General features: G+C 47.1%; 1 protein-coding gene across 1 annotated transcript; it reads right to left on the bottom strand.

Moving 5' to 3' along the window:
• Nucleotides 1–4,772: 4,772 nt before the first annotated feature.
• Nucleotides 4,773–10,862, bottom strand: LOC138297391 (uncharacterized). The gene is made up of 2 exons (XM_069236769.1): nucleotides 10,594–10,862; nucleotides 4,773–7,086 (listed from the first exon to the last, which is right to left on the bottom strand). The coding sequence occupies exons 1-2, from the start codon at nucleotides 10,804–10,806 to the stop codon at nucleotides 6,571–6,573; spliced, it is 729 nt and encodes a 242-aa protein (XP_069092870.1). The 5' UTR covers nucleotides 10,807–10,862; the 3' UTR covers nucleotides 4,773–6,570.
• Between the last annotated feature and the right edge of the window lie 3,477 nt (nucleotides 10,863–14,339).

The following is a 14,339-nucleotide window of genomic DNA, read 5'->3' as shown; positions in this document are numbered from 1 at the left end:
ACCCTGCCATCTTCAAGCGTTACAACATTCTTTTGTATTTTAATGATTCTTTGTGGTTGAGAAAACTTGCTACCATCCCTTTTTACAGGTTCCAGAAGCTTAACTTTAACCCACTGTCCCACCCTCCATGGTCTCCACCGGGTGAGAAAGCGATTGTCATACCACTTCCTGTATTTCTCTTGATGATGCCTGACTTTAGCTGCAGCTTCCTCTCGCTTCTCGACAAATGATTCCCCCTCCTTCAGCCAATTAGGTCTAAGCTTGGTACCTGGGTGCCTTCCTTTCAGTGAAAAGAATGGTGAAATTCCTGTAACCAAATTCGGTGCAGTGTGATACGACCACAACATTTGCTTAAGAGCTATATCACCTGGTACGTGGTTTGTTGACGCCAATTGCAAACACTCCTTAACCATCCTGTTGGCTCTCTCAACTAGACCATTCACACGGGGGTTGTATAAAGCTGTTCTAAAATGGTGTATACCACATTTCAACAAAAACTCTCTCATGGCTTCTGAGGTGAACTGCACACCATTGTCGGTCACTAAGGTGCTGGGTAATCCTTCCCTCAAGAATGCCTCCGTCAGGAAATCAATCGCATCCTGGGTAGTCACCTGATTCACAATCTTGAACATCATCCAGTGCGAGTGGTAGTCCACTAGCACAAATATGAACCTGCCTTTAACACCTATTTGTGATATAGGTCCTAAAATATCCAATCCCAGCTGGTCCCACGTTTGAGTGGAACAGGAATAGGGGACAATGGAGCCCTCCTTGTAACATTAGTCTTGTCACTCTGGGCACAGCTGATACAATCCCTCACTGCGTTCTCCACCAACTTATCCATAGTGGGGAACCAATAGGATGCTCGAAGTCTACTCTTGGTAAGGTTCCTCCCTAGATGCCCTTCATGAGCCAAACCCACTAATTTGTCCCACAACTCACATGGAGGTACTACTCTCTCACCTCTCATTATCATGTCCTCGGATATGTGGGGTTCTGATCTCACTTCCCAATATCCTTTGAGCTCTTCTTCCAGAAATCTAGCTTTCTCTGGCCACCCTTTGACTATTTTTTCCCAGAGCATTTTTAATATATGATAATTTAAATTTTTCTCTACCCATTCATCTCTTGTAAGGCCGGACAATTCTATGTGTAGTACAGGTTCTAGTGTGTCTCTCTTTTCCTCCATTGCAACCCCCCTCGGAGATCTGGATAAGAACTCAGCCACCACGTTATTTTTTCCAGGAACATATTCCACCCCAAAATTATATCCTTCTAATCCTAACATCCACTTGGCAATGTGTGGAGTGGCATGTTCTCTTCCCTTGGTGGTGAAAACACTGGTGAGGGGTTTGTGGTCTGTTCTAATTGTGAAAGGTAGACCCCAAAGGAAGAAATTAAAATGGTTGATTGCCCAATAGCATGCCAATGTTTCTCTCTCTATGGTGGAATAGTTCACCTCTGTTGCTGTCAGTGACCTGGATGCAAATGCTATGATTCTTTCCTGTCCTTCCACAACTTGGGAAAGGGTGGCTCCCAGACCCTTCCCACTAGCGTCAGTAGTGACCCATATTTTCCTTTTGAAATCAAATTTTCCTAGATTAGGAGAGTTCACAATGGCCTCCTTCACCTTGCTAAAAGCCTCCTGACATTCCATATTCCATTCAAATGGGACATTTTTTTTTAACTATGCTCTCATGGAAACCGTGCACTCAGCAAAATTATGTACAAACTTGGCCATGTAATCAGCTAAGCCTAGGAAGGATTTGAGTTCCTGCTTGTTGGTAGGTGCAGGTGCCTCTTTCACAGCAACCACCAAATCCAATTTAGGCTCCACCCCATCCTTTGTGATTTTATGGCCCACGTAATCAACTGACTCTACTCTAATTTGGCATTTATCTCTACGGATAGTCATGCCAGCACGTTCCAGTGCCGAAAACACCTTACGCAAGGTAACATCGTGTTCGCTCTCCGTAACACCATAAACAAGAATATCGTCCTGGAAACACATTACCCGGTTTATACCCTGCAATATGCTTTGCATGATACGCTGGAAAACAGCCGCCGCCGAGGCTAAGCCAAATTTGAACGCTCCATATGGGGTGATAAAAGAGGTGAGAGAACGACAGGAAGGATGAAGTTCAACCTGGTGATACGCTGAGGACAGGTCTATCACGCTGAAGAATTTGGCTGGGCCCATGGTGCTCAACATCTCATTAATCCTGGGTAGGGGAAACCTATCCACCCATATGTTGGCATTTAAGTCCCTAAGGTCAACACATAAACGGATTCCTCTTCCTCCCGATTTACCAGTGACTACAATGGGGGCCAACCATAATGAACTTTCAATAGGTTATATAACTCCTGATTCTGCCAGTTTGTTCAGTTCTTGTTTAAGAGACTCCTGCATTAGGTAGGGGATCGGTCTGGCCTTATGTACTTTCGGCATAGCATTCTCCTTCACCTTTATCTTATGCTGGTAGTTCTTCAGCAACCCCAACTTATCTCCGAACAATTCTGGAAATTCCTCACAAACTCTCATGCCACATCTAGATTCACCCACTTGAAGTACCGGTTCATCATTGTTGGGGTCAAGCTTAATACCTAATTCCCTTTGATGTCTCCACCCTAAAAGATTGGAACCCTTGTCTGTGAAGTACACTTTCCGTTTAGTATGTCGATCTTTAAAGGTTATTCGGAGACATAACATACCCCTCAGAGGTATAAGGTCATTATTGTAGCCTCCCGGAGAGATGTCTGCAGGTTGAAGTTCATACCCCTTATTTTTAAAATTCCTTTAAAAAACACTGTAATCCATAAATGTAAATGGAGAACAGGAGTCTGCAAACGCCCTTACATACACCCCTTCCAGCTCGATAACACACGTAGGGTATAAAGTACCTCCTTTTCCGCCCTAATTCAGGTTTTTCAACTGCAGCACAAATTTGCTCTTAATATCTTGGGTCTCTTCAACAATATGTACATTCTTTTTCTCATTACGCTCACCTCTCTCATTCTTGCATACCCTCGCATAATGTCCCCTCGCACCACACTTACGACATACACAGTTGCGGGCTGGACACATAGGATTGTTGGCCAGATGTCTACTGTTTCCGCACCTAAAACACTTGCTTTTAATCCCCTCCATGTTACTCGGGGTATTTTTCTTGAGGGAAACTTCATGAATCTTGCACTCTTCTTCTAGGTTAGGTGCACTACTCTCTACTTTGGGATAAACTTTAACTTCTTTGACATTTTCTTCCCCTGAGGAACCTTTAATTAGTTTCATGCATTCCACCGTGTGCTCTATTCCCTTTGCTATATCGACAGCCTCCTTCAAGATAGGATTGTAAACTAACAATTTTTCCTGAATTTTCAAGTTATTGGTACACCTTACCAACTGGTCACGTATTAAGGAATCCTCAAGGTTACCAAACTCACAGGTGTTAGCCAGTCCCCTCAAACATGCAATATAGCTGGCTATTTTTTCATCCTTACCTTGCGTTCTACTAAAAAATTTATGTCTCTCAAGCACTACATTGACTTTATGACCAAAATGATTTTCTAACTTCCTGACCGTTTTCTCGTAATCATTTAAACCATCCCCCTCACCCTCCAATACATCATCAGAGTCTGTTAAATTTTCATACACTTTCCGTCCATGTACTCCTAAATTATGTAACAGAATATGTTGCTTCCTCAACGCCGAGAATTTTTCTCCTCCAATTGCTATCAAGTAAGATTCAAATAATTTTTCCCACTCTTTCCAAGGAAGGACTGGTTCACCAATATCATTCAAAAATGGTGGGGGCTGTGACATACCAGTTTCCGCCATTTTGTAAGTTGTCACTATGATCCCAGAGGAATCTGAACTTAAGAGTATTTAAACACCTATACTCCAACACTGTCTAATGTGTTTTTTTTTTCTCTAATTCTCGTCTCTTAAAAGGAAAACACAATTCCAGCAGGCACCATCTGGAACAAAAGGGAACAGAAATCCTTCAGATGAATATATTTCTTACTTGACAGCGCTCGTGTAGAACTATTTTCCCCCAGACACCGCGGACCCTGTAGTTCCTAGGCGCTCAGCACCGCGTTACCACTATTTACTAACTCCTTCCTGGTAACGCACTGCTGGTTGGCGTCATGCCGGGGATGTAGGGCTCCGCCTCTCCGCATAAGTATCAGAAGCCGGAATCCACCTTCGCAGCGTCAATGCTGCTTGAATCACAATGTGACGCCCCTATGCTTGGGGTCGCACCTCCTCCTCACTACAACACGCAATTGCGTGACGCGGTAATATGCAGCCAGGTCCTCCCACCCCGCAATACTATCTTCCTACTGCGTTGCTAGGATACTGACGCCGTACTTCCTCCAACGACCCTCGTCAGTCACCAGGACGTTCTTCAGTGCATTTGTACGCGTTACGAAACGCTCCCACTTCAGGACGCTCGACGAAAGCGAAGCGCCTGGCCCCGGGGCACTCACCGCAACCAACGATGGACTCTGAATGCCACAACGGGCCTCACCATACACAAAAAATCCAAGTGAGTACTTTAAAACCAGGCGCCCACACCACACTGAAGCTCTTGGGTATCCAGAAGAGACGATGAAGGCAATCAGGGGTGAGGAGTTTCACTTCCCCCTGCACAGCTGCAATCCCATCCTCGTCGCCATCAAAGATGTTGTGTTCTACAGGTTAGCGTCGCATACAGAATGAAGGAAACGAGCTCTGTTCTGTTGAGTTAACCTGTTTAATCATTAAACTCCTCACTCATCGTCTCCTAAACTCCTACAAGCCAACAGCCTTTCCCCAACATTCTAAGGCAAGCTCTCGGTCATTCCAATGCCCAACATTCTTAGGAGCTCTTGGACTATACCACTTTAACGCTAACATGAAAGATGCATATTATACGCTGATTTATATGTTTAACCCTTTTGTCCTAAACCAATAACTATAATACAGGTTAATATGAACAACGTGTACATACATACATTGTTTGGTTACAATAATTAATTAATTAATGGAACTGGTCATTTGTTAGTACATACATACATTGCTCAGTTACAACAGAATCTAAACCGTATAAAAGCAAAATTGGCTATTTATGATTTATTTAGATGTGTTATAAAGAGCTATGTCACCCTTTGATGATTTTTTAGTTCCAGCCAATTAATATTTTCTGAGCAGTCCAGCAACACACAAGAACTAGGATTGTGCTACACAAACTACCACAGAGCCTCAACAAGCGCTCATGTTTGTTTCTGCTTCAGTTGACATTGGACCAGAATGGTGATTGAACTGAAACACCTACCATATGCCATGATGAAAATGAATTCTGATATCCCGTCCCCGAAATCTAAATCCTATGGGAAACAATGGGATTTAGATTTTGGCAGATGGGATATATGTCACTGTTGTGAGGAAGTAACATCTCCACTGAAATCTAAATCAGGCCCTTAGATATTTAGGAGTGGTTACACTTGAGAAAGTATTAAAATATGTGAATTTTGGTACTAGACATTGCAGAGCAATAGTTGTGCATAGTAGACTAAGGTAAATATGAGTTTGTGCAGGTGCGACTGTATGGTATTGCTGGAGACGTGAGGTACGTGTGTGAATGACTGGTAGTAATGGTTCATGTTTTGGCTGCATGGGCAGCTAACTGGTCAGATTATCTGAGGAGAATGAATGTTTTCAGTGAGGTTCAAAGGTCAATGCTGAGAGCCAGCTGAATTGGGCTGCTGGCTGAAAGGCTAGAAATGGAAACAATAAATTATCCCAGTGTAACAGGGTGGTGCAATGATGACAAGTAGCCCGAGGTCAGATGATATGGTGATTGTATTAATTATAAAAGTTTTCAATATGGTTCTGGATTTATGAATGTCGTTGGCGAATAAACCTTCTGATTCTCTTCTTGTCGTCTTCTCTTCGCAGGGCACTCAGGAGGCGCATGTGGGGAAAGAATGAAAACAGACAGGGGTAAGTGTTCTGAGGTTTACTGGGTTTTAACTCCTACCTAGTCTTACTTCTGTTTTCTTTTCTGTCTTCTTCTTCCTGTATGTTTTCTGTCTAGTTCGAGTTCTGTCCTCCTTTCTTTCTCTCTATCCTTCTTTCTGCTTTCTTTCGGAATTATCGCAACCTTCTCTATAGGGCATTTCTTTCCTTTTTTTCTCTCTCTCCTATGTTCACGTTTCCTTCTGTCTTTTGAACTATCTCACTGTATCGTGCTTTTCTTTCTTTTAATCTCTCGGCTGCACGACAAATCTTTATTCTCCCTCCCTCTACTTTCCCTTGTAATGTTTCTCAAAAGTCACTCCCTTTGTGCGTTTCTGCCCTGGTTTCAGCCTCCCTCCCTGGCGTCTTATCATTAAAGTACGTCTTAACGGAAATAAAACAAACAAAGGTTTCCCTCCTGGAACATCTAAGGTAACAGAAAACAAAAACAAAATAAGCAGAAGAACACAAAATAACAAGAAAGGAAAACACCAGACAAATGATGCTGGACCCTCAATATGACAGTCCATACCCCTTTTCTGCCTTCATCCCCTCCTCCTCCCTCCTTCTTGTCAGTATGTCCCACACACCTGAATTGGCCACCCTCTTCCCGAGCGTGGCCGAAGTTTGAGTTGGGCGCCTCCCGTGCCTCTGATTCGTCCTGTCGTCCTCGCGCCGATTCTGAGGTTTTCACCACTGGTTTCCCCTCGGCCATCGTTGAGAGTGTCTCCGGTGACTTCCCTGTTCCCTCCTCCGTCTGTCGAGTCACGCAGTTCGGGACTCTGGCTCCCATGTTGACATCTGCTAAACCGTCCAGCTCCTCCTTTTGAATCCAGGTGACGGCGCAAAGAGACTCCCTCTGCCTGCCGTCGCCCAGATGTAAAACAGGATTGGTCTCTTCCCGGATGACTTCTGGGTCGGAAGTGCCCGGGTGTGGTGATACCCCCAGGGTATGGGGGGTCCGACTGCGATAGCGTCGGCCCATCACAGTCACTCCCCCCAGACAGTGGCTGATAGAGCCACGCATCCAATGGATACTGGGACAGGTAGTCCGCGTTGAGTAAGCAAGATCCCGGGGAATGAAGAACCTGAAAGGAGAAAGATTGCAGTAAAAGGAACCACCAGAGGATGCGTGCGTTAGTGTCCTTATGGCGAGCCAGCCAAGTAAAAGGAGCATGATCCGTTACCAAAGTAAAAGGTCATCCGGCTAGGTAATAACGGAGGGACTCCAGAGCCCACTTGATGGCCAGACACTCTTTCTCAAGGGTGGGATAGTGTCGCTCCCTTGGTAACAACTTCCAACTGATATATACAATGGGATGTAGGAACCCTTCCCCTTCTGCTTGAGACAATACCGCCCCTAGTCCCACATCAGAGGCATCGGTTTGAACAAGGAACGGTTTGCTGACATCGGGACAACTAAGTACAGGTTCGGAGATCAGGAGGGATTTGAGCTGCTCAAAACTCCGCCTCTCTCAGGTAGAAAGGGAAGACAAGCGATTGGGTTTTGTTTTCCCCAGTAAATCGGTGAGGGGCCCGCGATTGTAGAAAAACGGGGAATAAACCTACAATAATATCCTACCATACCTAGGAAGGCTCAGATGTCTTTCTTATGGTGTGGGAGAGGTAGATGGGTGATAGCCTTGACTTCCTCGAGTTGGTGACGAACCTTTCCTTCCCCTATGACATAACCCAGGTATTTGATGATATTATGGCCCAATTTACATTTCTCAGGATTAGCAGTAAATTGAGCAGCCCGCAATGCATGAATTACCTGGCGTAAATGGTCAAGGTGCTCCTCCCAGGTAGCACTATAAACAACTATATCGTCCAGGTATGCAGTGGCGAACTCCTGGAAGGGGCATATCAATAAGGCGTTGGAAGGTAGCAGGTGCCCTGTGAAGACCAAAGGGCAGCACGGTAAACTGATATAGGCCTGAGGGGGTGGAGAATGCTGTCTTTTCCCTGTCTTCAACTCTAAGGGGTATTTACTAATAGCCTTTTGTTAGATCCAGAGTGGCCATATAGGTGGCTCGTCCTAAACATTCTAAGAGTTCATCAATTTGGGGCATTGGGTATGAATCGAAGTGGGATAAAGCGTTTACTTGCCTAAAGTCAATGCAGAATCTGGTGCTCCCATCAGGCTTCAGCACTAAGACTACTGGGGAACACCAGGGGCTGGAGGACAGCTCAATTATACCTGCATCCAACATATTTTTCACTTCTTGTTCAACTATCTGTCGCTTGGCCTCTGGTATCCTATAGGGCCATTGTCGGGCTACTTTATCACCAATTGTACGGATAGGGTGTTGTATCAGATGGGTTCTGCCGGGATTTTGGAGAATACGTCTAGGCTAGAGAGGACCATGGTGGTTATTACAACCTCAGCAGTCTTTTTGCAAGACCGCCGAGGGACCGCCGTGCGGAAGACCGCCAGTAGTGGCGGTTTGCTGCTCGCCGTATTATGACTGTTGGCTGCTCTCCGTCCTTTTTCCGATGGAGAGCCGCCAAAAGCCATACTGGCAGGCGGTGGGGAAGTGGAGGTTCCTCCACCTTCACCGCCACGCCAACAGAACACCGCCCACCGAATCACGTCCTGTGATTCGGCGTGGCGGTGTTCTGTTGGCGGTGTGGTGTTGGCGGAGCAGCCCCCATGGCTCCCATCCCCTCCCGGAGGATCGCCGGAACAGGTAAGTCAATCGTCTGTTAGGGGAGGGAGGTGGGGGGGTGTTGTGTGGGTGCATGGGGGTGTGCGTCTGTGTATGTAGAGGGGGTGTGTGAGTGCGTGTATGCTTGCAGGGGTGTTGTATGTTTTGGGAATGAGTGCGTGTATGTCTGTATGGATGTGTGTGTCTATGTTTGTATGTGGGTGTGCGTCTCTGACTGTGTGTGTGGATGTAGGCATGTATGTCGGTGTGTATGCGTGTGTGTGTTGGTGGTGCCTGCGTGCGTGTCGTTGTGTGTGTGAGTTCTGTGCTGGTGGGGGTCGGGGTGGGGAGGGGGGCCCTGCCACCTTTGGGGGGTGGCAGGGGTGGTGGGGGGTGTAGGGGAGGGAGTCGGGGTGGGGGTGAGGGCTGGGGGAGACCCCTATCAGTGCCAGGGAAGGAATTCCCTGGCACTGATAGTGCTTACCACCGTGGATTTCATGGCGGTTCCAACCGCAGGAAATCCACGGCGGTAAGCCGGGTCAAAATATCGCCGCCGGTATAGTGACGGCCGCCGGGCTGGAGACCCAGGTCTCCAGCCCGCGGGCGGAAGGGAGAACCGACGGATGACCAAGGCAGTAACCGCCATGGTCATAATACAAAAAAAAAGACCACCAGCCTGTTGGCGGTCTTACCGCCGCTTCTCCGCCTTCCGCCAGGGTCATAATGACCCCCTAAGTGTTAAAGTTGTTTCTTTTGTTTTTTGAACAAAGAGCCATTCATCTGAGGCATTGGGGTGTCACTCTGAATGTTTCCCTTAGCCGGATACATCGGTATCTCTTGTTCGCCCTTGTTTGTTACGTATAATGCTGTGGGTGTCTCAGTATTTTCATACCATTTTTTTAGAAGATTAATGTGATAGACTTGTTTTCTGCCTGTCCCACTGGGTATCTCGATCTTGTATGTGGTGGGGTTGACCTGTTCTAAGACTGTATATGGTCCTTGCCATCGGGCCAAAAGTTTATTCTCATTAGTGGGTAATAGCACCAGCACTTTATCTCCCACCCTTAGGTTCCGCGGAGTACTGTAGGTCTTGTAATAAGATTTTTGCTTTGCTTGTGCATCTCTCAAGGTTTTGTGAGCCTCCTCCCAAAGGGAGTGTAAGTTGTCTCTAAGGTCTTTGGTATACGTTAGAATGTCCTTTGTCTCATCCTCAGACTCCTCCTACTGTTCATCCAGCATTTCAAGAAGGGTACGAGGATATCTGCCAAACAACAATTCAAAGGGGCTGTGTCCGATAGAGGACTGTATGTGGGTTTGTAATGCGTAGAGAACTAGTGGTAACTTCATTTCCCAATTGCTTCCTGAGTCACTAATGACCTTCCTTAACAAGGTCTTAATGGTTTTATTATAGAGCTCTACTAGACCATCTGTCTGGGGATGGTACACAGAAGTACGTATGTGTTTCACCCCAAAGGCATGACATATCTCAGCCATAAGTCTGGACATGAAGGGGGTTCCCTGATCGGTAAGAATTTCTTTGGGGAAACCCACTCGTGAGAAAAAATCAATCATGGCCTGTGCTATAGTTTTGGTGTTCATGCTGGCTATGGTTATGGCCTCCAGGTACCTAGTAGCATAATCAACCAATACCAATAAATATTGGTGACCCTTTACGGATGGGGTTAAAGGTCCCACCAAATCTAATCCTACCCGCGTAAACGGAACTTCTATTATGGGCAACGGTTGTAGAGGAACAGCGCGGTTAGGTGATGGGTTTATTAGTTGACCTTTTGGACACACAAAACACAAAATAAGCGGAAGAACACAATATAAAAAGAAAGGAAAACACCAGACAAACGATGCTGGACCCTCAATATGACAGTCCGTACCCCCTGCCTGCCTTCACCCCCTCCTCCTCCCTCCTTCTTGTCAGTATGTCCCACACACCTGAATTGGCCAAGCTGCTTCCCGAGCGTCGCCAGAGTTTGAGTTGGGCGCCTTCCGGGCCTCTGATTCGTCCTTCTGTCCTCGCGCTGATCTTGAGGTCGTCACCGCTGGTTTCCCCTCGGCCGTCATCAGGAGTGTCTCCAGCGTCTTCCTCGTTCCCTTCTCCGCCTGTCGAGTCACCACGGTTCGGTACTCTGGCTCCCACGTTGACATCTGCTAAACCGTCCAGCTCCTCCTTTTGAATCCAGGTGACTGCGCAAAGAGGCTCCCTCTGCCTGCCGCCACCCGGATGTAAAACGGGATTGGTCTGTTCTTGGATGACTTCCGGGTCGGAAGTGGCCGGTGTGGTGATACCCCCGGGGTATGGCGGGTCCGACTGCGATAGCGTCGGCCCGTCACACCCAGGTTTTAAATAGAAAGGCACAGACAAGCAACACATTACGTGGTCAAGTGGCTCTAATAATGCAGGTATTTTAGTGAGCAAAATGTGTGAACTATGCCCCTCCAAGGCACTAGGGAATATTGCAAACATTTAAGGTGTAATTGAAGACTGAAACTTAAGGATGCGCTTACGAAAAGCTGAAGCTTTAGTTATTCACGGCTATTATAAAACATTGCTGCATTGGCTCAACCGAACGCACACAGGGGACCGTATGACAATTAAGTCTGGGAAAATATAAATTATACTGATGTAATTGATGAAATGTTATGTAGAATTCCTGAAATTACACCATTATGATCGTCATATAATTATGCAGCGCTCATGGCTAAATTGTACTATGATATTTGAGAGCAATGCAAACAGCCAGAACTCAAATGCCTGTTGCTCGCAACACTTGTGTGTTTTTGCACTACTTGTTAGCGTGAAATGCATCCAGGCATCAAAAACTGATGCAAGCATATATTTCACACTAACATATAGCGGTAAATGGTTGATTCACATTTTGCATAATTTCCCTGCAATTTTGCATAACTATGCAAAAGCAAATTATGCAAATTTGTGTACTTCTAATAATGATATTTTCTGCACCGGAAAATAGAAAATCAGCCACAGAATACCACCAGCAGACACATGAATACAATGGGTCACATTACACAAAACAGATTCTAAACAAGACATCAAATTCACCAGAGGCCCTCATACTATAATACACTCACAATGTTCCACTTATTCCTTCAGACACCTGAACAGATCCCAATATGTACAAAAGCAGTATCAACGCAAAGTTATGTAAATATACCCATTGTCCATTTGTATATTCAGACACAGCACCCTATAAATCTAAAGGCATTGTTAGATACTCACAAGCTCTTAGTCTAGGGTTGGAATCTGGGTCCTGATGTTCAGGGTATATTTAAGGTAGTATTAACAAAAACGCAAAGAACGTAGTTTTCAGTTTTTACTTTGACTAAATTATTTTATCAGAGGAGGTGCTTGGCATTAAAACGCCTGAGTGTCACTACCTGTGGTGTTGGTAGGGGGCAGACGTGCACGCTCGCGAGCATTGTGCCCAGGCCCCAAAACGGATGGCCTACACAAGAAACACCAGTTGAATGCCGTGCTCAGGAGGGATTCTGGGATACCCCTCCTCCCTGAGTCACAGCCTTTATTCTCTCCACCACGTGACCCGAGGACAAACCACCTGGTGTTATGATTACAGAGAGGGGGAGCCGTACAGCCCTGCAGGATGGACACAGGTTGGCTTCCCCTATGTTGAGCAGTTGCTACATAACAAGTGCACAACCCCCAGGATGACATTACATTCCTCCTTTATTTCAGAACAATCAAAAACAACTTGGAACATACTCACAATTCAGTTCCCCAAGGGCGGGGGGTTTCACTGGTGCACTACATAGGGGGTGATTGCCGCCCGCCAAGCGGGAACCACCAGAAGACCGTACAGCGGTCGAAAGACCGCGGCGGTCATTCTGGGTTTCCCACTGGGCTGGCGGGCGACCGCCAAAAGGCCGCCCGCCAGCCCAGTGGGAAACAGCCTTCCCACGAGGACGCCGGCTCAGAATTGAGCCGGCGGAGTGGGAAGGTGCGACGGGTGCAGTGGCACCCGTCGCGTATTTCAGTGTCTGCATAGCAGACACTGAAATACTTTGTGGGGCCCTCTTAAGGGGGCCCCTGCAGTGCCCATGTCATTGGCATGGGCACTGCAGGGGCCCCCAGGGGCCCCACGGCACCCCCTACCGCCATCCTGTTCCTGGCGGGAGACCCGCCAGGAACAGGATGGCGGTAGGGGGTGTCAGAATCCCCATGGCGGCGGAGCGCGCTCCACCGCCATGGAGGATTCTCAAGGGCAGCGGAAAGTCGGCGGTACACCGCCGACTTTCCGTTTCTGGCCGCGGCTGAACCGCCGCGGTCAGAATGCCCAGCGGTGCACCGCCAGCCTGTTGGCGGTGCTACCGCCAACCTCCGCCATGGCGGTAATTACCGCCAGGGTCAGAATGACCCCCATAGTCTCTTAGCCTTAGAGACGGGACACGTTTACCCCATAGGTGGTATCGAGCATAATCATTTGGGGGGGCTGCTCAGGCAATCCTGAGTCTGGTTTGCTTCACCTTCTTCTGTTCTTGACTCAAGGATGGGATCAGATGTGGATGGGGCTGGCTGGTCACTGTCTCTGCCTCCGCCAGGGCTGTCTTGAAGGTCTGTCGGATTGCAGGGACTCAACCGTGAGTGAAATTTCTTGAAGTGTGACACATTTCTCAACACCACTTCCATTCCTCGATGAGCAGTCACTTTGGGACCCAGCACGTGTGTAATCGTCCAAGGGGATTTCTCAAATGGCAGTCGGATCTTGCTCTTTGGGTATCGATCTTTTAGGAGCATGCTGTCTCCTACACTGAGGGTCAATGACCGCGTTAGGTGACGCTGGATGGCACTAGCATTGGACTGTTTGCGTTTGGTGAGGACCCGTTGGTCATCTGGGGAGCTGGGGTCCATTTTGGGTAATGTGGAATGGAGTCTTGTACCACTCGACCCAATAAAAGGGGTCCTGGGGGCTTCTCCTGTGGTGGAGTGAGGTGTCTGGTGATAGTCTCTCAAGAATTAATATATAGCCCACTCGTAGGGCTGTTGAGTGGCATGGGCGATTCAGACTACTTTGTTCAATGTTCTCATGAATCAATCCGCTTCCCCAGTAGCATGGGGCCACCTCGGGGTGGTTCATCTGTGGGTGATATTCCATGATTTCAGATGCTCTGCCATCTTGTGACTTTGGAATGGGGGACCATTGTCAGTGCGTAGTACTTTGAGTAGGCCATGGGTGACCATTATCTTCTCCAGTTTGGTGAGTACCTCCTGAGCTCCCTGAGGGGATGGAATTTCTACTTCTGGAAATTGGAAGTAGTCATCTATGACTATCACCGTGTACCCCCTATCAGGCAGGCTCCCGAAATCTAAAATGGCACAGATCCAGGGTTGTTGCGCTTCCACTTCAGTGATGATGGGCGCTGGGGTTGAAGTAACACTGGTGGCTTGACATCAGAGACAGGATCTCACTGTGGGAGGCTGGTCTGGCTTATAGTAGGTACCTTGTGGTACTTACACCTTGTGCCAGGTCCAGTTATCCCTTATTAGTAGATTAGAAGTGTTCTAGCAGCTTAGGCTGATAGAGATAGCTTATAGCAGAGCAGCTTAGGCTGAACTAGGAGATATACAGAGCTCCTACTATTTCCACTTATATCATATAGCACTATATCATAGGAAAACACAATACTCAGAGTTACTAAAAATA

This window comes from Pleurodeles waltl, chromosome 5 (genome assembly GCF_031143425.1).
Source record: "Pleurodeles waltl isolate 20211129_DDA chromosome 5, aPleWal1.hap1.20221129, whole genome shotgun sequence".
Lineage (NCBI taxonomy): Eukaryota > Metazoa > Chordata > Amphibia > Caudata > Salamandridae > Pleurodeles > Pleurodeles waltl.
This window is presented reverse-complemented; position numbering and strand designations above follow the sequence as displayed.

Bases quoted from the DNA above. Each gene is read 5' to 3' on its own strand.
- LOC138297391 (XM_069236769.1), bottom strand. From the start codon at position 10,806: ATGTCAACGTGGGAGCCAGAGTACCGAACCGTGGTGACTCGACAGGCG. The intron at 7,087-10,593 runs GTGTGTGGGACA...TTCTCCTTTCAG, and splicing joins AAGCAGCTTGGCCAATTCAG to GTTCTTCATTCCCCGGGATC.